At 51.2% G+C, this 22450-nt stretch overlaps 10 protein-coding genes; 4 read left to right on the forward strand and 6 right to left on the reverse strand.

Annotated features, from left to right (window-relative positions):
* Nucleotides 1-10: 10 nt before the first annotated feature.
* On the reverse strand, nucleotides 11-1609 carry CHC_T00005483001 (hypothetical protein). Its single transcript, XM_005717100.1, has one exon. The coding sequence runs from the start codon at nucleotides 1607-1609 to the stop codon at nucleotides 11-13; it is 1599 nt and encodes a 532-aa protein (XP_005717157.1).
* Nucleotides 1610-2192: 583 nt separating this feature from the next.
* On the forward strand, nucleotides 2193-4337 carry CHC_T00009460001 (serine hydroxymethyltransferase, cytosolic (glycine hydroxymethyltransferase)). XM_005717101.1 is given in 3 exon segments: nucleotides 2193-2399; nucleotides 2400-3884; nucleotides 3885-4337. The coding sequence occupies 1 exon segment, from the start codon at nucleotides 2400-2402 to the stop codon at nucleotides 3882-3884; it is 1485 nt and encodes a 494-aa protein (XP_005717158.1). The 5' UTR covers nucleotides 2193-2399; the 3' UTR covers nucleotides 3885-4337.
* Nucleotides 4338-4354: 17 nt separating this feature from the next.
* Nucleotides 4355-6442, reverse strand: CHC_T00005484001 (hypothetical protein). Its single transcript, XM_005717102.1, has one exon. The coding sequence runs from the start codon at nucleotides 6440-6442 to the stop codon at nucleotides 4355-4357; it is 2088 nt and encodes a 695-aa protein (XP_005717159.1).
* A 2306-nt stretch (nucleotides 6443-8748) lies between these two features.
* On the forward strand, nucleotides 8749-9963 carry CHC_T00005485001 (hypothetical protein). Its single transcript, XM_005717103.1, has one exon. The coding sequence runs from the start codon at nucleotides 8749-8751 to the stop codon at nucleotides 9961-9963; it is 1215 nt and encodes a 404-aa protein (XP_005717160.1).
* A 1894-nt stretch (nucleotides 9964-11857) lies between these two features.
* Nucleotides 11858-12752, forward strand: CHC_T00005486001 (hypothetical protein). XM_005717104.1 is given in 5 exon segments: nucleotides 11858-11941; nucleotides 11942-12031; nucleotides 12147-12265; nucleotides 12366-12552; nucleotides 12553-12752. 3 exon segments carry the CDS (start codon nucleotides 11942-11944, stop codon nucleotides 12550-12552), a joined length of 396 nt encoding a protein of 131 aa, XP_005717161.1. The 5' UTR covers nucleotides 11858-11941; the 3' UTR covers nucleotides 12553-12752.
* Nucleotides 12753-13141: 389 nt separating this feature from the next.
* Nucleotides 13142-14029, reverse strand: CHC_T00005487001 (hypothetical protein). XM_005717105.1 is given in 4 exon segments: nucleotides 13142-13190; nucleotides 13191-13444; nucleotides 13546-13996; nucleotides 13997-14029. 2 exon segments carry the CDS (start codon nucleotides 13994-13996, stop codon nucleotides 13191-13193), a joined length of 705 nt encoding a protein of 234 aa, XP_005717162.1. The 5' UTR covers nucleotides 13997-14029; the 3' UTR covers nucleotides 13142-13190.
* Nucleotides 14030-15326: 1297 nt separating this feature from the next.
* Nucleotides 15327-16703, reverse strand: CHC_T00005488001 (hypothetical protein). XM_005717106.1 is given in 2 exon segments: nucleotides 15327-15653; nucleotides 15654-16703. 1 exon segment carries the CDS (start codon nucleotides 16701-16703, stop codon nucleotides 15654-15656), a length of 1050 nt encoding a protein of 349 aa, XP_005717163.1. The 3' UTR covers nucleotides 15327-15653.
* Nucleotides 16704-18757: 2054 nt separating this feature from the next.
* On the forward strand, nucleotides 18758-19078 carry CHC_T00005489001 (hypothetical protein). Its single transcript, XM_005717107.1, has one exon. The coding sequence runs from the start codon at nucleotides 18758-18760 to the stop codon at nucleotides 19076-19078; it is 321 nt and encodes a 106-aa protein (XP_005717164.1).
* A 1179-nt stretch (nucleotides 19079-20257) lies between these two features.
* On the reverse strand, nucleotides 20258-20770 carry CHC_T00005490001 (hypothetical protein). XM_005717108.1 is given in 2 exon segments: nucleotides 20258-20563; nucleotides 20564-20770. 1 exon segment carries the CDS (start codon nucleotides 20768-20770, stop codon nucleotides 20564-20566), a length of 207 nt encoding a protein of 68 aa, XP_005717165.1. The 3' UTR covers nucleotides 20258-20563.
* A 966-nt stretch (nucleotides 20771-21736) lies between these two features.
* Nucleotides 21737-22294, reverse strand: CHC_T00005491001 (hypothetical protein). Its single transcript, XM_005717109.1, has one exon. The coding sequence runs from the start codon at nucleotides 22292-22294 to the stop codon at nucleotides 21737-21739; it is 558 nt and encodes a 185-aa protein (XP_005717166.1).
* Between the last annotated feature and the right edge of the window lie 156 nt (nucleotides 22295-22450).

The following is a 22450-nucleotide window of genomic DNA, read 5'->3' on the forward strand; positions in this document are numbered from 1 at the left end:
TAGCCAAATTTCAGTCAAAGTAGTCTTCCAAATCTATGCTTGGGTCAACAAGCTCTGCTTCGAGTTGGCTTACGTCAAGACCATCGAGAATAAGATTCTCGAACGTCTCAGCCTTGTCCACTTCTCCAACAAGAATGGCACCTCGGACACGACCATTGACTAGCACGACCCTGATGTAGTGATCATCCCCCCTCTCGCCCCCACTCTCCACCATTCTGTAATCATCCTTCACACCTTGTGCATTATACCGACCCAACAAAACCACCTTTTTGTTGAAGAACTGCGTAGCGTGAGCGAATACATCAAAGTCAAGGCCCAAACAGGCCGCAGGTTCTCCCTGCAAATACCTGGCCATGCTCTGAGCGCATGCTCGACCGGCAGTCTGCGCTTGAGACCACAACCGCATTTGTATCCAGTCGGCTCCGACGGTATCTAGTCTCACGGTTGTGCAATCTCCAGCGGCGAAAAGACCTCGAACATTCGTTGACATGTTCTCCGCAGAAACAAGAATTCCTCCTGGACAGCCACTGAGAGACGCTTCCCGTTTGGACGCAAACCCTTGATCGATTTCGATCCCGCTCCCCCGTAGCCAATTCACGTTGGGTAGCACACCAGTGCCGACGAGGATAACGTCGGCGCCTACCATCGAACCATCCGATAAATGTGCCACGATCGGCCATACCCCGGCGTCATCTTTTGTAACGCGAAGAATCTCACACTCTTTTGCTATACGCACAATCTTTTGCGAATTCGTGCTACGACCTTCAAGCTCGGTGTATTTGGAAGGCTGTTGGATTTCAATTTTGCCTTTCTTGTCGAATAGGACGGGTTGAAATCTGCGACTGACCCATTCTGGACCCACGCCTGCTCCAAACGCGTCGATGTTTCTCCCCTTTTCAGTCTCATTTGAGGAGGCAGAGGATGCGATAGTAGACTGTGCACTAAGGGGCGACGCAGAAGATCCGCTTCCAGTGACATCACGATTCTCCGGTAGACTATCACCAAGCGACTCGCAGGACAACTGGCCGAGGCCAAACACGTTGGAAAGCTGCTCAGCGGCGCGCTTATCAAAGAACGGACTTCCAACATGCGTGCCCTTCATGACCCAAACGATGTGACAACGAGCGATCTCATGGACAAGCTCCATAGCAATTCCGCCAGCGCCCACAACGACGGCCCTCCTCGCGCCGGCCAGCTTTCGCTTGAGGGAGTCAACGGAGCAAGTGTCGCGCAGTGTGAGAACGCTGTCACCCGCCGCCCTGAGTGCGTGGGGCGAGAACGGGGCGGCGCCCGTGGCGATGCAGCAAGCGGAGAAGCGAAAGACGGCGCCCGACTGGCAGCGGACTTGCCCGTCTCGCACGGCGACGGCGCGGTCCTGTACGAAGACGATGCCGCGCGCGCGGCTCCACTCGGCGGCATCGACGTCGGAGATCGCGAGGTCGAGGGCCGAGCGCGTGAGCTTGGCGACTAGCGTGCAGGCTTTGATGATGGGCTGCGGGTCGATGAGCGTGACGGTCAGAGGGGTGTCGGGCGGAGTCAGGGCGGACAGCTCCAGCGCGCAGGTGGCGCCGGCTACGCCGCCGCCGAGGACGACAGCTTGTGCGGGCATGGTGTGCAGGAAGGGGTGGTTGGAGGGGGTGGGCGTTACATGGCTTGTGTGCGGGGGACAACGGGAGAGGAAAGGGGTTAGAGGAAAGGGGTTGCGTCTCGCGGTGGTTGAGCGTCGCGGTGGTTGTCGCAGATGAGTGTGATCGCTACAATGGTCGAGGGGGTGTTAAGATTGGCGTCGCAGTTTCCCAAAGAAATGGCGATTTTGTGACGTGGATGGACAGATGATTCAGATGACATTTACTGTACAGCGTACACAAGTGGATCATTACAGTTGTGAGTACAGTTCAAGCAAAACATCAAGCAAAACGTGTCTCGAGACAGAGGGGCGGAGAAACAGTTGTTGCATGCGGAAGATGAAATAAGGATTAAAGCCTGTAGCGAGCACCCGCGACCTCCGCGCTTAATCTTCCAAAAGATCGGGCGAGAGAGATCTCAGCGGAGGCTCAAACAGCTAACATTACAGTATGTCCCTGAAAGGTGGCGGAGGGGGTGAACTGAGGCGCAACCGAGAGTCGCTTCATACGTCGGCCCACGCGATTGGCTGACAAGTGCGCCACTGGCGGCCAGAGATCCGCTCGCACATGTGTCCTCGATCATACCGCGAGCATGTGGTCACCAGAGCACACAGCCCTCGCCCTTATCCCTTTTCTTCATCTTTCTGCAATCTCCCCCTTTTCACACTTTCCCCCCTGTCCCACTCCACATACATACATACCCTTTCCACCCCCCCTCGCACTCCCCCAACCCTCCCTCGGCACACCCCGTCTTCCGTTTTCTATCATCCCATAATGCTGCGCACATCAGCCCTGCGCGGCGTGCTCCGCCGCACCCTGGCTACCCCGGCCGTCAACCATGCCGCCGCTGTGTCCGCCCTTAACCAGCCGCTCTCTGAAGTCGACCCCGAGATGTTCGACATCATCGAGCATGAGAAGGCCCGTCAAATCAAGTCCATCCAGCTCATCCCTTCTGAGAATTTCACCTCTCGCGCAGTCATGGAAGCCGTCGGCTCAGTTATGACTAATAAGTACTCAGAAGGATACCCAGGGGCACGCTACTACGGTGGTAACGAGTTTATTGACATGTCCGAACGCCTCTGTCAGCAGCGTGCTTTGGAAGCTTTCAATGTCTCTCCGGATGACTGGGGTGTCAACGTCCAAGCCCTGTCCGGAAGCCCCAGTAACCTCGCGGTGTACACAGCCCTACTCAAGCCCCATGACAGAATCCTCTCTCTAGATTTGCCTCATGGTGGCCATCTGTCCCATGGTTTCATGACGGATAAGAAGCGCGTGTCCGCTACCTCTCTGTTCTTTGAGTCCATGCCGTACCGTCTCGATGAGAGTACTGGCATCATTGATTACGACAAGCTCGAGGAATCGGCCGTTCTATTCCGCCCCAAGCTTATCATTGCGGGCGCCAGCGCGTACTCGCGCCATTACGACTATCCCCGCATGCGCGCCATTGCCGATAAAGTCGGCGCTTATCTTCATGCAGATATTGCACATATTTCCGGACTCGTTGCTGCGGGCGTCGTCCCGTCCCCCTTCGAATATGCCGACGTCATCACCACCACCACTCACAAAGCTCTCAGAGGTCCTCGCGGTGCTCTCATCTTCTTCCGTAAGGGCCTCCGCTCAGTCGATAAGAAGGGCAAGGAAATCATGTACAACCTGGAAAACCCAATCAACTCGGCCGTCTTCCCGGGTCTTCAGGGGGGTCCCCACAACCACACCATTGCCGCCCTTGCAGTTGCGCTCAAGCAGGCTAAAGAACCAGAGTTTGTTGCGTACCAGGAGAAAGTTCTCAGCAACTCCCAAGTCCTCGCAAATGAGCTGATGGGAAAGGGTTATGAGCTTGTCTCCGGAGGAACAGATAATCATCTGATGCTAGTAAACCTGAAAGCACGAGGAATGGATGGCGCACGGGCAGAGCGCGTCCTGGAACTGGCAGGTATTGCACTTAACAAGAACACTGTCCCAGGGGACAAGTCTGCTTTCAACCCCGGCGGTATTCGAATGGGCACACATGCCATGACAACCCGCGGCTGCGAGGAATCTGACTTTCAACAAATTGCAAACTACCTGGATAGAGGTATCGAAATTGCTGCGAAGATTAAAAAGGACCTCGGGACAGGAGTTAAGATGGCCGCCTACCGCGAGGCACTTGACAATGGCGCAGGGGCTACTGAAATTGCTGAGCTGAAGGGAGAAGTGGAAGCCTTTTCTATTGGTTTTGAACCCATCGGCTTCGACCGTGCAGATATGGTGTACCCGTAGATACTGTATCTTACGCACGGGGACCGGTTTTCGCAGAGATAGGCACCGATTTGAAAGTTTGTTTGAGTATATCAGATGCGGTTAACAAGTGTTGATTTACAGAGCCCAAAATCTCCTTCACCTTGAAAATACTGCAGTGGTCACATATTCCCTCCATGAAGTTCTTATAGTCGACCCAAACCCATCCTTGATTGCCAACCATACACATTGTATCAATGGACCCTCATCTTACGCCTTCTTCCGTTGCTAGAGCGGCAGGTTTTTTTGTAATAGGACTTTGTTTTGCTGAACGCCAGAAGCAAATCGCAGTTTTCTCAGAATGAAGCAATTCGGACCAAATTTCTTCCGCTCTTTCTGCTTGCCCATACCACAGTATTTCGGGAGCTTCTAGAGAAAGTAAGCCTCTGTCAAGGTGCAGTGAAACCCCAATAATAGAAATGATGTGCCTTTTATCCCTGCTCGACGGAGCGCTATTGGCGCCCTCCTCCCCGGGAATCTGTCCCACGACCTCTACCTCCCCGACTTCCACGACCGCGACCTCGACCGCTTCCGCGTGAGCTTCTGTTAGATGAGGCAGTAGATCTTGCGTCCTGCGCGCTTGAACGACTAGCGGAACCGTGCTCGCTGCCTCCTCCACGGAGAGAAGACTGCCTGTGCCCGGTTCCGTTTGAAACACCTCGCCGCGGACTTGGTGTCCTCGTTGGACTTGAAGGACTTCTTGATCTCTCAGAGTAGGGAACAAAATATTTCGAAGTACGCACGGGCACCACTTCAATATCTGACGTCGGATAATCTTGAGCATAAAACCAATATTCCGGTCCAAATTCGTCACGCTTCCTCTCAACCTCCGAGAACTGCTCTTTGTCGATTGCATTGACCTCCGCGAGCAGCCTTTTCTCATCAATGAAGGGAACGATAACTATAGCCTCCCAGGAATTTCGCTTTCCGTTCATATCCGTCTCAAAGTCGACTGGATAAAATTCTGCAACGGCGGATTCCGGCGTCAGCATCATCTTGCCCATTGGAGCAGGTAAAAAGTGGGCCGACGCCGGAGGCAGAACGGCCATTAGTTGTGTGAGAGGTCTGAAAGGCCGCCCTTTCTGGAATCCGACCTTGATACTCCGCAAGTTCTTCATATCACTCGCGAGGACGGCGTAAAAGTCTGGATAAAACCAATTCCATGACGAAACCCCGTTGTGATAGTACTGCAAGACCCAGTGTAGTCCCTCCATATGTATCCTCTTTAACCTCTCCACATTCTGCGAACCGCCTTCACCATCAACATCGAAATTGAACTTTTGCTTATAATATTCACGGCGATATGCAGGAGTTCTGTACGCAGCCATATTGTCAGAGAAGGCGCGATTTTCAAAGTAGTCGGATTCGCTTTGCGACAGCTTTGTCAGAAAGGACTCGAGGCGATCATGATGGAGTTTGTGCCCCAACGTGATATACCCGCCCCATGTCGGCAGCAATTCCTTGTATACTCTAAACATTATATTGATAGCGCCTTCTGCAATGTCGAGATGAGGCAAATTGGGAATAAAATCGTTGCCGACAAGCATACACATGAACACAAAATCGTCGACAACGCGACGCGCTTCAAGTTTCAGAACGGGTCTTCGCTTCTCCCCCGTGCCATTCATCGATTTTGATTGCTCTCTCGGAAACGTCGCGAGCATTGCTTTCCTTTCAAACTTGCTAGGCGGCCTCCGTGATCTCCTGTCAAACGGACGCTCGAACGGATCTCCGGTCTCAGTTCTCTTAAACTCAAGAAACAACATATCTCGGAGCATAGCAATTTCAAGTAACTCAAACTCGTTGGCGTCGTTCTCCGTTCCCTTCATCTTCGGTACTTTCCTTCCGTTCCTGGAAAATTTCATTTTTTCCCGCAGAAGTGTGAAATGAGGCGCGTGGGCGACAAGGCCAAGCATCACTAGATCCGCATCCAGACCATACATGCAATGCCTTATTTCTGGACTGTACTGATCAGACTTTTGCCAGCTGCGGATGTGATCCATAATCTTGTGCTCCCCTTCTCCTGGGACTTCTGAACCAGAGAAAACGACAGTGCAGCCCTTTTGCCAGGCCGGATCGGTGCTCATTTTTTCATGTATCCATGTACGAAAGCGTTCGGACAGGTTGTACATAAATTCGGTTCCCGGCGTGATGCAGTTGGAGTCAAACGGCTTTCCCTCTGGAACTTCTTCTCCTCTTTCAATTGCTTCGATAATATTTCGTTCAGCATCTTTCGCAGAGCGGAACCTTCTTGAGCGCTGTTGATTCATTTTCGCTCTTGGAGCGACTCCATCAACAGCGAGAAACATGAGCTTGGTGGGAGCCATGATGCGAAACAGCCTTTCAGTGTATTCGAATATGCTCGCGAACATTTCCTCAATGTTCTCAATTGCAATTTTGTCATCGTTTGGATGAGTGCACTGATGAATGATGCCATTCATATCAAGATAGAAATGGTCAAAGACGTGGTCTTCATCAAGACGCTGCATAATTAGGGGATACCGGTCCGTGAGGAACCGGAACATCTTGGGAATTCCCATGGTAGATGTTTAAGATGAGACCGGGATTCCAATCAAACATGCGGATCAGGGACCGGGCAATACAGCTCAGTTCTGATTCTGAATAGGCACCGAGATTTTGCGAGTTGCGGTGCAAAAAAAAGGGGCACCGGCAGCGTCGCCTTTTGAGAAACGCTCACCGTAGAGCTCTTCTTCCGCAAAGGTCGAGGTCCTAAAGCTATGTTCTTCAAAAGGGGTTTACGGTCTCGTTCTGTTAAGATGCGAGTGAAGCAGATATCCAGCTCTTTGTAAGGACGGCGAGGGGGAGATCGAACGTGTGACCTGATGTGGAATCAATAACGGTGAAGTCAAAATAGTGTACACAGTACCCAAGGGTACAGTACACGTGATGCCTGATCTCAACAATAGGGGGCCCAGTCATAACTGCAAATCTTATTTTACTCGTCCAGTATAGACACGGGTACACGTGTGTTTCATTCCTATAAAATGCATTGCGTTCAACCTCGTCCTCGTTGCGTCAGCAACACGTTCACATCTCCGCCACCGTCGTTCAGATGTAACCGTCTCGCCCGCAATGCACTAATTCCACTATCTGCTGAAGATTGCTAATAAGTACTGTGTTCAGGTCAGTACTCGTTCACTTTCAGTGCTTGCAATCTTGCCTCGAGCCGTGTGTTTTCGACAGATGAACACAAAGCATCCAGGGCAAACACGAATGACGGTGCCTTTTTGCGGGATAAGAAATTAGATGCTGCGTTATCATCGTGGTTTGCAGAAAATTTGACGTGTTGCCGAGAACACCCCCAACCCATCAGAAAGAAGAGGAAGCTCGCTACCAGGTTGAAATGTTCCGAGAGTCACAACCGTCACGTCCTTGTCATCTCATCAAGAAATTTGAAAGAAATTATCCTTTGGAACCGTATGCTGTCAGGCAGCTTCAGTGCTTCCCAGGAAAGGTAGATCACTGACCTCTCTCTCTCTTTAAGCGGGTACTTCCTATGAACACGGAAAGGAGGTGTCGACACTCGCCTCTTCTTCCGGAAAAAGAACCGATCCTCGCGAGCAAATATTGCTCAGATGTTGTTGTAGGTTTCAGGAGCGTGCACCTGAGCCGAGGGCTTTACATGACACCCGATTCCCCCAACTTTCCGGCACTTGATGAAGTCGAAACATAGATATATTTTCACGGCCCCTTCGGATGCAGTATTTGTACAGTCGGGAAAGGGCCCTTCTTTAGCAACTTTATGTGACGTCGACGCGGGAAGGACCAGTGCGCACATCTTGATGCTTTCTTGAGTAGTCTCAGGAATACCGAGTCTGATTTACCTTCTATGTCAGTGAAGAATGTGATCAAAGCAAAGTATAGTGTTCCTGGCAGCTATGCTTGCCGCTCTCCGACCAGAAAATACTTAAGGATGGCCGGTGTGGAGGAAACCTAATCAGTGCAAAAGAAGCCCCAGCTCTTATCACCATGCGTTGATTTCTCGGAAACAAGTAAATTTCTTCTGACGAGCATCTGGCTGGGCCGCCTAGCCATGCACGTGGTTTGAAGGACATTCGGGACTACACACGGTCGTTTCGCATGCAGTTACGCAGCAGTACAATTCCGTGGCATAATCTAAGAAACTCGTACGTCCGTTGCTGTACCGTCCAGCCGCCTCTTTCTTTTGTCCTCCTTGTGGAACTTGTTACGCATTTAAAGCCCAGCTCCCCGGGCCTCATCTTCAACTTGCGCATTCTGCTTGCCGAATCCAATATTCATACTTTCTACATGGCGTACTTTTTCGGACCAGTACAATTCAGCAGTACTAAAATCACCCATCAATATCTTCACTCTGTCATCACACACTTCCAGGAGAAGAAGCGGCGGACGTAGACCTTGCTTCACTATGATGAAACTATCTTTGTTGTTTTCGCTCGGTGTTTTGTTATCCGCGTGTTGTGCTCAGGACCCGGAGATTGACTACATCAAAGTCAACGTTGGTGGACCAGACCTATTCGATATCGGCTTTTTAGCTGATGAGCCTTATTTTTATGCCGATAGTACCGCGGAGACGAAGTCCTACGAGGACGCCAATGCCCCAGTAGCACAAATCCCTTGGGGAGAAGTGTATCGCACCCATCGCTATGCTGAAGGTGGAATTCTGTCATACAAGTTTCCAGTTCCCAATGGCGTTTTCGCTGTTGGCCTTTTGTTCGTCGAGCAATATGACGGTGCCGCCAAGCAAGGTGGTCGTGTATTCGATCTTTACGTTAACGACGTGTTGCTGGAGCAAAACATCGACGTTTGGACGATGGCAGGAAAAAAACTCTACGAACCTTACTATATGGAAAAGCCTAACATACATCCGGTTGACGGGCACATTACGGTTTCTCTCGTTCCCAAGAATGAAAATCCGATGCTTTCAGGCATCGTCATAGCTGGGAAGAATGCAGCATCTGTATTGTGGGAAACCAAGGCCCCGTCCACAGACGCCTCAGTCGGAAGACGGCCGCTCCCTACTGCACCAATCGCGACAATTGGTCCCATAACCCCTGTTGTCACCCCAAATCCACACCAGAAGGAACTCACGATCCCTTCAAGCCCTGGTGCATGGACGGACGTAAAATATAGCAGTGGGAGCCCAGTTGCTCGTCACGAAGCGTGTGCTGTTTTCGTAGACGGCCTCGTCTACAGTATTGGCGGGCGTGGCATGAAACCTGTCAGCGTATTCAACCCGATGAGTGGAGAATGGAGCCAGAGAACTGGACCGCCAGTTGAAATTAATCACATGCAGTGCATTCACCACGAGAACAAGATTTACACTGGAGGTTCTTGGTACGGAAAATTCCCGTACGAGCAGGAGCACGAAGTGATGTGGACCTACGATATTCTCTCAGATTCATGGAATAGCGTAGAGGGTCTTCCAGAGGGCAGACGGCGTGGGGGAGGAGCGTTTGTTGTGTACGAAGGCAAGTTTTACCTTTCCCATGGAGCGATTGGTGGACATGGAACTCATGCAACCGCGACCTCAATGTTGGATATGTACGATCCCAAAACTGATATATGGACGCCTCTTCCGGATGGCCCGACACCACGTGATCACACTGCCGGAGCAGTTGTGAATGGAAAGCTTTGCGTCGCAGGTGGTCGTAACGGCGCGTCTTCGGACTTTTGGAACGCAAATATTGCCCCCGTTGTATGCTACTCATTCAAGACAGGTACATGGGAGTCGAAAGCTTCCCTCCCGGTCCCTCGCGGCGGTTCTATGGTAGGCACTACATGCTCAGGATTGGTCATGATTGCTGGCGGAGAAGGCAAAACTCAAACGAACCAGGCGGGACAAGCGTATGATAGAGTTGACTTTTACGATGAGTCGAAAGATGTCTTCTTGGAACCCTCGTACATGACGAGTCGCCGACATGGTTCTGGTATGGCTATTACATCTTGTGAATGTGGTATGATTTACGTGCCTTCTGGCTCAGCTGGACTCGGGGGCGGTCCCGAAGTCACTACAACTGATGCTTGGTCTGTTGACGGGGTTGTGCAACAATGCGCATAATTGCAATCATCCACTTTGTAGGCCACCGAATCAAGGCGCAATGTTCATGCAGAAAGAGACATAATCTGATTTCTTCATTACACAAACAAATGGCTCCTATGGCTGAAAAAGCTTCGTAAGAAGCAAAACAACACTTTTATCTATTTTGCGAGGCGGCCAGGGCAAAGCGCGAGAGGAGAGAAAATGTAAACCTTGATATAATTTTATGAGTGGCTTGGCTCGTTAGTGTATCCGCATCATTGCAATGTATATCAAATAGAAGCATTGGTACATCCGTCCCAAAGTACACTCAGTTCACGACCAGAGCCTTGGAAACGTCAGAGTGTCTTCGCAGCTATCGTGTCTTGAAGACAGAAGGCTTCAGACTGGTTCATTTGTCTTCTCTCTAGCTTTCGAATTGTACTTTGTTCGACAAGACTGTGAAGGGTACCTCCGACTCCGGACCTGAGTTCAGCAGTGCTGTAGACCACATTCCAGTGAGAATTGCTCATCTTTTCTTATCATTTCTCCAGGACAGAAAGTCTGGCAAAGGGTGCTGTCGTGTATACAGTACTTTGAAGTCTTCAAACTAAATACGACATGTGTTTTAGTCTCAAAAAATAGCTCGCCTCAAGCAGTATGAGGCAAAATGAAGGCCATCTGGACACTACAATAAGATACATGTGCAGCGACGTGGCATGTCAGGAAACGGTCTCTTCTTATCCTACAAAGGTTTGTTCCAAATAGAGTGGCCCCGTGTACCGTAACCCGTACACGGATGATCTGTTCTGACACGAAACCGACGGCTTCTGCTCCACAATTGTACTGTACAGTATTTCGTTAGTCGCCAAGGTGCATCGGAGCGTTTTATATGTAAGGCATTCAATCATGGTTATCAGCGTTTCTAGCACGCGGCGGAAAACTTTGTATGCTCTCAATGGTCTTGCGGGTGGCATCAACAAGGCACAGCAGAGCCTGCGTTTTACGTGTTGCATTGCAATCCACGCAGCGAGTTCCTATCCCTTCAGTGTTGAGTTTCAACCGCTGGAAAAGCACGAGTGCCAGTCACGGTGCTTTCCTGTGCTGACACAAGCATCATACTGGTAGTGTAAGGTGATCGGTCCGTGCAAAATGTAGAATACTGTATGAAAAAATGGTGACAACCTCGAGCGTGAAATACAATATAAAAGTCAGTTGAGACGGCACAGCATTCACCACACGTTTTCAATGCAGAATAAAGTAGAATACTGTACCGAAAAAGAGCAGGGCCTGTAGAGAGGACAATTAATTCAAACCCTCTCGTATCGTGGTGTGCATTTATTATTAAGACACGCACACGCACCATCATGATGACGCAGTGCTTGTTGAAATTCCTGGATGTCTGGATGTCGGCATCAGTTTATCAGGTTCATTTGGAGCGCATATTGACGTCCTGTAGCGTAAGCATGGGCCTCAAGGTCCAAAGACAAAATGCAAAGCGGGGCGTCCCAGCAATGCAATTTAAGTGCATTGAGTGGCTAGTTTGGGCATTACCCTTCCACCATGTACTGACGCCTGATCTCGTTGCCTGGAGAACACGCGAGGCCAGGCGAGGCCAGGCGAGCCCGCCCGAAATCAAATCAAGATATTTGTCGATGCGCCACGCACCTATTTGTTCCGTGGTCCGATTTCCTTACGTTTCGATCAACCAATTGTCATCTCCACTTTCTCGCCCTCGCTGTCGTCCCTCCTGTTCTTCCCGTTGCCACTTGTTCTTGCCATCCAGCGATTTCCTTTGAAAACGAATCGAACTCCATCCACGTGGCTTTTGCTTCCAGACCGCTTTCAGCAGAATACACTAACCAACACTACATAAGTACCATTGCCATACCATCACCTCCACACATTACCTTCCCCTCCCCATCGTCGTGCACTGCCGATCCCATACCGTATCACCTAGCTTCATCTATTCGTCGCACTCTTTTCACAGTCGGCGGACTCTACTTGAAAATCTCACAAAATGGAAGGCAAGCTTAGCATCTGGATTAAGGGCGGAAGCTTCAGTCATTCCAGCGATCTGTACATGAAGGTCCTCATCGATGACAAGGAGGTAAGTGACCTGATATTCTCCTCTCAACAAGAACACGGCGAACCAGAACGATGCAATCTCTTGTTCGATCCTCTGTCTCTGACTCACGCACATCACTTTGACATCCTTCACACAGGTCTGGAAGACTGACGAGAAAGATGGCTCTTCACCGGATTGGGATTCCACAGTAGTCAAGCACATCAAGGGAGAGTACGAGAAGATTATCCTCAAGCTCATGGATGAGGACACATTTTCGTAAGTTTCTCTATCCTTCCTATCCTATATTTTATGTACACACGGCCACTATTCACATCCTAACATTGTTTCGATGAAACGTTTTGCTTTTTGACTGTAGCCGTGATGATGTTATCGGGACAGTGGAATTCCCCATCTGCGACACTGTCTCGGGCATCAACGGATCGTTCGATGTCAAGGATGCTGAGGACAATTCCGTTGGTACTGTAGATGTCAACATCAACTTTGAAGAAGGTGATGTTAGCATGTTCGATCTTCTCGGATCCATGCTTCACAAGGACGATTAAGGTATGTCCAATAACACGCTGACCAGAGCTACGTCAGAAGCAGCAAGCGGCCGTCTGCAGCTGTAGGGTGAATAAAAAAGGAGTTTCGCCCAGGCAGCCTAGGAGTCTGCGCCATAATGTGGTTACAAATGTACTCGAAATTCTGAAAGCCACCCTCGATATTCTAAAAACCGTAGCCCTGCGGCTGCGAAACTCGAAATCATGTGCGCTGCAGCTGAGAGTTGCCACGCTGGAGGCAAAGCGTGCTAATGAGTTGATGCTGTATATTGACACGTGGATACATGTCGTACACTTGTAATTCTGATCTCTGATGCTGTTCTGGACTAATCAAACATTACAGTCAGATATTGGAATCAGAGCTCTGGCCTGGACACGCTCAGTCTTTCGGGAGACCTGCGAATGTGCGTTCCGCGTCATGCAAACATGAGTAGAATTTCGCGATGCGGGGGGACCGGTTAGCTGCAGCTCTCTCCACGTATGCCGGATTTGAATTAAGATAGTCGTTATGCAAGGGAGTTGTGACTTCTTCAACGAAAAAACAGGGACCTCGAAAAAACAGAACAATTTACTGTAGACACGGAGACACGTTGAAATGCGACAACATGCAACGATGACTGCGATGGAGAGGGAACGGAATCTTAGGCATTCTGCCCCGGGAGCAAGTTGCGAGCTTCCTCGCCAACATGCTCGAACTCATCGGGAACACATAGATAGAATATCATAGCGCCACCGAGGGCTCCGAGCAGCTCGGCAAGAACGACCCAGATGACGTAGCCAAGCCTCCAAAAGTGCTTGACTAAAACGAGACCAAGAGCGACCGCGGGGTTGAAGGCACCTCCACTGACGGGGCCGACGGTAGCAGCTCCCACTAAGACGACCAGACCGATTGCGACTGACATCATTCAAAAAAAAGACAAAAAAATAAACAACAAATCGTTAGTATGTTAAAGGGGTCGACAGGGATAAAATGTGGGAATGCTCCAAGTCACCTACATCCATAGTACGAGTTGCCTTCAACCTTGCTGTTAGTAGCAACGGCAAGGACGGTAAAGCACAGGAGGGCTGTGAAGACGAGCTCAGCCAGGAAGGCCTGCAGGAAGCCAAAGCCAGTGCCGATAGCGATACCTGCGGTCCTTCCGATGATGACGCCGCCAAGCAGTGCACCGAGGATGCCACCACCGATCTGGAAGAGCCAATAGACAAACATCTCACGGAGAGAGATCTTTCCGCGCACGAAAACGGCAAGGGAGATGGCCGGGTTGTAATGGGCCCCGGAGATGGGGAAGCCACCGTAAACCAGGGCGACGAGGACAAGACCAATGACGATCGGGGCGCTGGACAGGCCACCGGCGACGGAGAGCTGGATGGTCATTACTAGCATGGCCGTACCGATGAGCTCGGTGATGGCCTTGCCGAAGCGGACGCGGAACTCTTCGAGAGCCATTGTGGGATGGTGGGGGTAGGGGGTAGTAGTGGGCGGGAGGGGAGGGGGTGGCGTACGCGGGGGGGTAGGGAGGGGTGCGTTGGAGGGCGGGGGAAGTCGGAAAGGGTAGGGTAAGTTGGGTTAGAAGTCAGACGATCGGATGTGGAAGCAAAGTGGAGGATGGGGGTTTTCTTTATAGTGGCCCCAAGGTTTGCAGGTTGGGTGTGATAGTAGTTTGGCAGGGCAATAGGGTTTTTGGTGCGCGAATGTGAAGGGTGTGTCTTGAGAGGAAAAGGGGCGAGAAAGAATCTAAGTTGTACCGTACTGAACCATAGAGAAGGCTTTTCGGGAAATGCTTGTCTTTCAGAGCTAATTGGATGATTAGAAGGGAAAGGAGGCATACAGCTTTGTGAGATGCAGAGAAACGAATACAGTATGCTGCACAGTCTGTAGGGCACAGTGCGTATCTGAGCTCAAGGGTACGGTACCACTCCCGGCAGGGTACAGTACAGAGGCCGCGAATTTTAAACGCGGAATGATGCTGGCTGTCAACGCGCGGGACGGAACGGCATTCGATATGATAAGATGGGCCACCGGACAGAGGGGAAGCGAGATTCACTTCTACTCGCCCCAAGATATTGTGCCTGGTACACTGCCTAATCCTAATCTCGCTTTGATTGGCCGCAAAAAGGTGGCCCAGCACCCATCGAGCCGCTCTCGCCACTTTTCATTCGTCACATGTCTTCCTGATGCGTACCTGGTGGCGATTCGTGGACATTTTTTTTTCCATTTCACCAATGTCAACGTGGAGCCTGGAGGGGATACTCGCGTCACTTTACTGTAAAGCTCACAATCAGCCGTTTTTTGCATCATATCCGTCCAATCGCCCCTTTTCCTAACAACTTCGCGTTGACGCCCGGCTCTGAAACAAAACAAAAACAAAAAAAACTTGTTTATACAGATTCGCCCTTGTAGATTCATCCACTTCCACACGGGCATTGACTTCTGCATTCCCATCCCTTCACATGTTAACCTCATCGCGTCTGTCGACAGGCAACCCTTTACCTTCTCTTCAATATGCGACGCGTTTGTCGCAGTGTCCCTCTGGGGCTACAATGCCGTACATCCCAAATCATGCGCTGCGCCAACGCCGCCCTCATCAAACACAAAACCTCGCTCCAAAGCGTCCACCCTCTCTTCGTAATGTCCAGACGATATAGGCCATTCTTCATGGGTAAAAAAGAGGGAAACATCTCGATATTTGTAAACGGTAGTTTTGACATCTTTTCTGTCACGTCTTTGCCCCCATAATTTATGTACATCTTGCATATCGTTGGGACAACAAATCTTCAATGCACTGATAGTCAAAAAAGCAACAGGGGGTTGGATTCTCGTACTTTTTTTTAATATCCACTTGGGTTTGAAGATATTACAGAAGCAAGTTCAGAGTTGTGCAAGCACCCGCAGCTTGCTTCTGTTCTCTTAGAGGGAGACATCTATATTTATTTGAATCACTTTATCTTCGGGCTGTGATTCATGCCTATGCTGCTGTTGCACTCTAATTACAAAAAAAACACCTCAGTTGTGCACTCTAAAAATAATTTCAAGTCCAATGAAAACTGTCCCAAAGGCTCATCCCGTATGAGGTCGAATATCGTCCCAACACCTCTGTAGCTGCTTAACGTTTCTCAAACAAGTAATGCGCTACGTACCACTCTTGGCCATTGTTATATCCGAACAACTCTGCCACCGCCAAGTAGAAGGTTCTCCAGTAAGCTTCCCACTTCGTCGCCTCCGTCCCATATGTACTGCGCAAGATGCCCCGGATTTCCTCGATGTTTTTGTCAAAGTTCTGCAGCCAATGTTCCGATGTCTGCGCGTAGTGCCGTCCATCTACTCTCCAGCGCTCGATCAGCTTCACGTCCTCCTGGAAATAGCCCAGGATGTCATCGCTCCCCATCGTACCCCCCGTAAAGAAGTATCGCCCCATCCAGTTGCTCGGCCCCTCTGTCTCAAAGTTGTAGATATACTTGTTATGGCAGAAGATGTGCACGAATAGCTTGCCGTCCTTTTTCATCCATTTCGAGATCTTGTTAAGAAGAGCCCCGTAGTTCTTCATGTGCTCAAACATTTCTATAGACATGATTAGATCGAAACTGCTCGTGATCCCTTGTAATCGTGTGATTTTCGTGATGTCTCCAGTAACGATACTCAAGTTTTTATATCCATTCCTTCGCGCCTCCCCCTCAATAAACTCCCGTTGTGTCCAACTGTTCGACAGCCCGGTCACTTTACAATTCGGATAATTCTCCGCCACGTACAACGAAAGGCTTCCCCACCCGCATCCAAGGTCAAGCACGGACATCCCGTCTTTCAACCCGGCCCGCTGGCAATACATTCGTAGCATCGATTCCTCTGCCGCGTCTAGGCTCGCGTCTGGCGACTCGTAGTAACAAGACGAATATTTTCTCCGCTTACCCAACGTCAACAGAAAGAATTTTGTCGGAAGCTCGTAATGTTGCTCGTTTGCTTTCTCTTGCTCAATTGCGATTTCTTCACCTTTCAAGCTTTTGATCATCGCCATCTTACGTCGCATTTCTTCCTCAACCGTAGCGCTGCTTTCGTCGACGAGTCGCTCTGAAAGCAATTTTCGAATGCCGATCCGCGTGAGCCAGTCTGGAGCAGCGTTCCGTTCTAGAAGCCTGTCAGCCATACCCATTATTGACATGATGACCGGCTGATCTCTACGGAACGTCAGTCTTCACCGTATTTAACAGAGAATACAGAGCAGAGCGCGTTTCCTATCAAACAAGTAAGGATCTGATCCTCTCAATCCTGTAACCAAGCCTTCGACCAGCCTCAAAAGTCTTTTTCGCTTGCCAACGAAGGATTTCTTTTTGGAGGACGTTGAAAATGATATCAGACTCGGTTGAAAACGAGTCTTCAGGGCGTGTTGATTGTGCAACACGTGAACACAACCTCTCAGCTTTTGTAAACCGTGCGTTACCGGACCTGGATTGTTAAGTGGGACGGGTGCTTGCGGGAATGCGAAAGAGCGAGGTTGAGAGGCAAAATGTCGAACAGACGTTGTCGGAGCCTGATGCGTAAAGAAATGCAGTCCCGTACAAGCGCTCGGCCATGGTTTGATCAGCAGCCCCTGGAATGCATCTCAAGCACAGAATTTTTGAAAAAAAAATTCTGTGTTCTCCGCAGACATCCTTCAGGATCAAACGGAACTTATCCAGACGGAGATGAACAACGGTGCTCTGATTCAAAGAGTCCATTCCCGACAATATCAATGACGAATAGATACTCGAAGGCATCCTTTAAAACGCCATGTCCGTTGTTGGGAAACTGTACCGTCCTGCGTCGCGCTGCGGCTCTTCGTCGATCGCATCCGGTCGACGTGCCTCGCGGGCAGGGACGCTCTGGTCTACTCGGGGCGATCGGATGCGTGAAGGCCCGAGGTGTAGTGCGGGGGGAGGGCTCTGTCGTGTGAGGCACATCGGTGGCCCGGCCAAGGGCCCAGTGCTGTGAGACGGAGAACGGCCCCTGCCAGCCTTTTGTTTCAAGAGCGAAGCGAAATGCCACTACCGCGCGCGACAGTTAGCCTTGCCAGAATAAAGGCAGCCCCCGACAGATCCCCAGAGGAGGGGATCATCGGATCGGGGAGCATCGCCAACGGAGCCGCCCTTCAGAGGGACACACGTCCTCGCCTCCTCCCGACGCGCGCGTCTCCATCACCCGACGACGTCGTCCACGCCCGCTCGCGAGGAACTTCGAACCCGCCGGTTGCCACAGAAACTCATTTCAGACTTGGAACATGCTAATCGCTCACTACCAGCCTCTCGATAGAGATGACTAACTCACAACTTTCGTGGGTCATGTCTAACGGGCAGAGTCTTTTGCAATTCCAGCAACCAGGCTCGCGAAACATACGCTATTATGGGTTTTGAGGGGATCTAGATTACAAACATGCTCTCCTCTTCGCTTCATCAGGCATCCAGAGTACTTTGTAATTCAATGATATTATCGAGATAATCAACTGTGTGATGTTGCAAACTGTGAACCAGCACTCACTTCAACAAAGTGTTTATGTTCTCTGTAGTCCAGACGAAGTATTTCTTTCTGATAAGCAGTTTCAGAAAGCACGCTGTTTATCTCCTGAGACTTGATTTCGCTCTGCACATTTGAGCCTAATAGGAGCAAAGCAGCCCCGTACCTAGTTTTAGATACCGAGACTGGTCTGCAAATGGGTTCGAGTTGCTATTTCATGGCGCTCAAAATAGCCCCCTTTTTTTTGTTCAAACTTTCCTTCAAAAACTACGAAACAAAGTGAGACTGTAGACACCTCTGTAGCTGCTTAACGTTTCTCAAACAAGTAATGCGCTACACCGTATGCGTAGGCAGAGCTGAAGACGATCAGTAGTGGCTACCAGTCGTTCATAGCATTCACAGGCCCGGGAATTGCCCTTCTGTTTTCCCGTACAACACCAAATAAAAATCTTCCTCTCTTTTGTCTCTTCAGGTCATGTTCCAAATGCTAGATATGCCAGGATTTTAAACAGGAGTTTCGGGTCGACAGCACGAATACTGACAGACTAACGCTCAGTTGTCCTCGATTCAGAGCCGTGAGTTTGCTCTCGTTCACGACGGTGAGCGGGAGCGCGACTATGGTGCCCGTTATTTTGGTGCGCTCGATGTTTTATGGTGTGAATACTCATCAGCAGTTTGATCAGCTGCGGGATGTGGGTTTGGATGCAGGAGCAGGGATAAGCCGTCATGAGGAATCCGCAATTTCTGGACGATAGCTGCAAGTATGTCCAAGTAGACGACGAGAAGGGTGCAAAAACAAAACGCTTCTGGTTTCAGTTGCACGGCAGGGAAATAGAGAGGGCTCACTTAGTAGCTTGGTACATTACGGTATCGATGGGACCCCATAACAGAAACAACTTTATTGCAGCTCAACACAGTGCAAGGGAACTTGCAGCGATTGCAAACGTCCAAATGTATAGCATTCCATCAGTTCTTTTGTGCGTGCGCACTGTGCATTTAATATGTATTCGGCAACTGACTCAAACTACTTATCAAGACGGGGGGTAGGTCCGTTTGGAATACGGAGGGCGTAGCGGGGGGTGCGGTGAAGAGCGCCGACATTATTAGAGTTGGCGGGTTCAGCAGGGGGCAAACAGTGTGCGGTGTAACTGGGGACGGGGCTACGGGAGGGAGTAGGAGATAAGATTCTGTGCCATGGTCGTTACTGCGAATCACCGTGTGAATTTGAATGCCGACCAGAATGATGCGTCAGATGGGGAAACTAGGGCGTTGATGGAGGCGGGCTTTCCGTTGAATTGGCCATAGGGCCGCGAGATGAGACCTTGCCCTATGGTCTTCAACGAAAGCAGTGGGCGGGCGAGGACGGCGAATACCTGTCTGCCACAAATTGAGAAGCAAAGAGGTTGATGGAGGCGCGCTGTCACTGTTGAGCAGCGTATGGGGCTGCGAGATGAAATCTGGGGGCAGGGTCTTCAGTGACAGCTACCGTGCAATGCCAGAAACCGATCAAGCGGACGATACCCCAAAGGTGTAACCGACATGCGGGACAAAGTGGCTACCAACGTCGGGCAAGCACGCGGAATACGAAGGATGAGGCGGATGGTGTGGTGAAGAATGCGGACATTGTCAGGGATGACAGCGCGGCAACGCAGCCCTCACGGCATGGTTATGGCCAGAGCCGCGGAAGGGATTAGGTTGGCGCCGTAGAACCCCGTCCATTGGACTTGTCGAGGACACGATGCTCTATGAGGTGCAGCATTAGAGGGGCAAGGGTGGGAGTCGGCACTCGTGGATAAAAACCGTAATGCAGACGAGATCGCACTTGAGCAGGTTGCTGCTCCCGAGCAATACAGGATCGTTACAGTTAATTGTACAGTATACTGTACCCTTCGAGCAGGCATGTAGCATTCCCTCTGTTGACCATTCACAGCTGCTTATTATGAGCAAATGAACTGCGGTAAAGTCATACACTGTCGAAACCCTGGAGTCATTCGTACAGGGGGTCCCACGATATAGTGCCATACCGGCACAAACCTGTATATGTGGCACTATTGCAGGGTTGCCATTATACAAAGGGAACCAAAATACGACCTTTTACTCAGGAAGCACACAAAACCATCTTTAAAGGACATTATGATAACCCGTGCCATGGCGTTTCGCATAGCACTAAATCGAGGGCGGCACTACTTAAGATAGCACTATTGCGCGACCCCCCCTGTATTAGGGTAGGGGCAGCATCTCGCCAGTCTAAATGGGCTCTTGAGCTCTTGTGCTCTTGTTACCCAGCCGCTTTTCCGCCCCTTCTTCCGCAACACCTGGCGCCCGCCCGGCTTGGGGTGCGGGAGCCTACCACCAACCCAAGAAGCTCTTCGGTCTTGGACATATTGCAGAAATCCTCATGTGAAGACGCACGAAAGGCTCCTCGGATGCCGACCGATACCAAGCATTCTTTCCTGTTGACGGTCATCCCCATCTGGCTCTTCTAGACCCTCGCTCCGGTGAAAGATTGGCTGTCTGGGGAAATCAAGATGGTCAAGGCGTGGAATCATACAATTCTATCACAGATGATTTATGGAATGTCGTTCTTGAAGACCTCGACAAATTTTTGGAGTCCCATAGTCTGGAAGACGGTGCTCTAGGTCCCGTCCGCCTCCGGGAGAAGTCTTGGGCTGTTCGTACTCGCCGTGTCACTGAACGAGCTTCTGTCAGTCGTCCCAATCTACCTCCGACCTCGGTCATGGATGATGAGGAAGCCGCTATTGCAGCAGCCATCGCCGTCTCGCTTGCCGAGGCTGAAAATAACGACCAAAAGTCATCGGATAATGACTATTCCGACGATTCTGATTCTAGTGGTTCAAGTGACGAAATTTTGAGCACCGATAGCATGGCCGGTGAAGGCACTACGTCCGCGGAACAGGCTTCATCTGGGTCGGAGGGGACGGCTACTCCGTCTGAGCGCTCCAGCGAGATCGGATCATCGAGTATGGACACCTCAACAAGGCTCGACGAAACCCGACGTGCCGTCTCAATGCCTGTCCCTATCCCATCCCACGCACAAGACCCAAGCCCGTCGTCGATCGAATCTCTTTCGCACTCCTACATCGAGCGCATGGACTCTCGTTTTCGCTCCAACACTATCCCCGCACTGCTCGAAGCACGTCGTCTTCGGAAAAAACAAGACGAGGAGCTGGCGCGTTCGCTCCAAGAAGATCGGAAACGCAACCTTGAGGAGCAGCTCGCGGCTGCCAAGCGCGCGGCAGAGAAGGCGCAGCAGCTGACAGCGGTGGCACGACTGCCCGATGAGCCTCTGGAAGACTCGGCGGAGGCGTTGACAATCGCGCTGCGTGTGGCCGGCGGCGCAAGAATTGCGCGTAGATTCAGCAGCAGGGACAAACTCAGGAGCGTGGCCGATTTTGCGACAGCAGAGATCGTGCATTGACCTTTTGAGCAAAGACCCGAAGAGGGTGCTCAGGATTGCCGGCGGGGAGCGGTCGGCCGGCAGCTAGTAGAGAAGGCTGGGGGAGGTGGGGCTTAGCAGAAGGACGATGTTGATTCTAAACACAGAATGGGACCTGCGTGTAGGCATGTTTTTGTATCCATACTTGAGAAGATGCACTCGACTGGAGGCCTTTGTAGAAGAGGAATTGTGGTTACCCTCTTGTAAATTATGTTATTTCGCGATTGAACATGAAACACCTTGTTCACTCACGTGCCGTTACAGCCGAGGTGCGCCGACCTGCACAAGTCGCCCCTCGCGGCTTTCCCCTCTGCTCTGCGCTCCCTAAAGAAGTGTCTCATGAGCTCTGCGGCCTCGTCCTCCAACACGCCGCCGCGTACATCTCGAAACGTGTGAAACGGATGTTTCTCCTCATGCAAGGGTAGCCACGTGCCGCACGCGCCAAGCCTCAAGTCTTTAGCGGCGTAAACGATGGCGCCGACTCTGGCGAGAGCGAGTGCGCTGAGACACATAGGGCACGGCTCTAGAGTCGAGTACAGAGTGGTGTCGTGCAGCCGCCAGTTGCCAGCGGCGGCGGCGGCGCGGCGCACGCAGAGGATCTCGGCATGCGCAGTGGGGTCGTGCAGCGACTCGACGAGGTTGTGTGCCGCGGAAAGGACGGCCCCAGAACTGCAGACCAGGACGGCGCCGACCGGAACTTCGCCCAGACTATACGCGCGGCGCGCCTGCGCGAGCGCGTAGCGCATGGGCTCGAGATGCGCCACGGTCGTGCAGAGAGTGCGTGGGGATGGACGCAGGCGATGCATGGGGGACGACGTCAGGAAGGAGAGCATAGCGACGGTAGGGGGAGATGAAGGGGTGCGAGTGAAGGTAGGGAGAGATGCCAATGTGGAGGGCCGGGGGGCAGGATTAGGGTTTTGTAAGAGCAGGACAGATGATAGTGAGACGGAAGATGACGGGAG

This window comes from Chondrus crispus, genomic scaffold (assembly GCF_000350225.1).
Source record: "Chondrus crispus Stackhouse genomic scaffold, scaffold_298, whole genome shotgun sequence".
In the NCBI taxonomy this organism is placed as follows: Eukaryota; Rhodophyta; class Florideophyceae; order Gigartinales; family Gigartinaceae; genus Chondrus; species Chondrus crispus.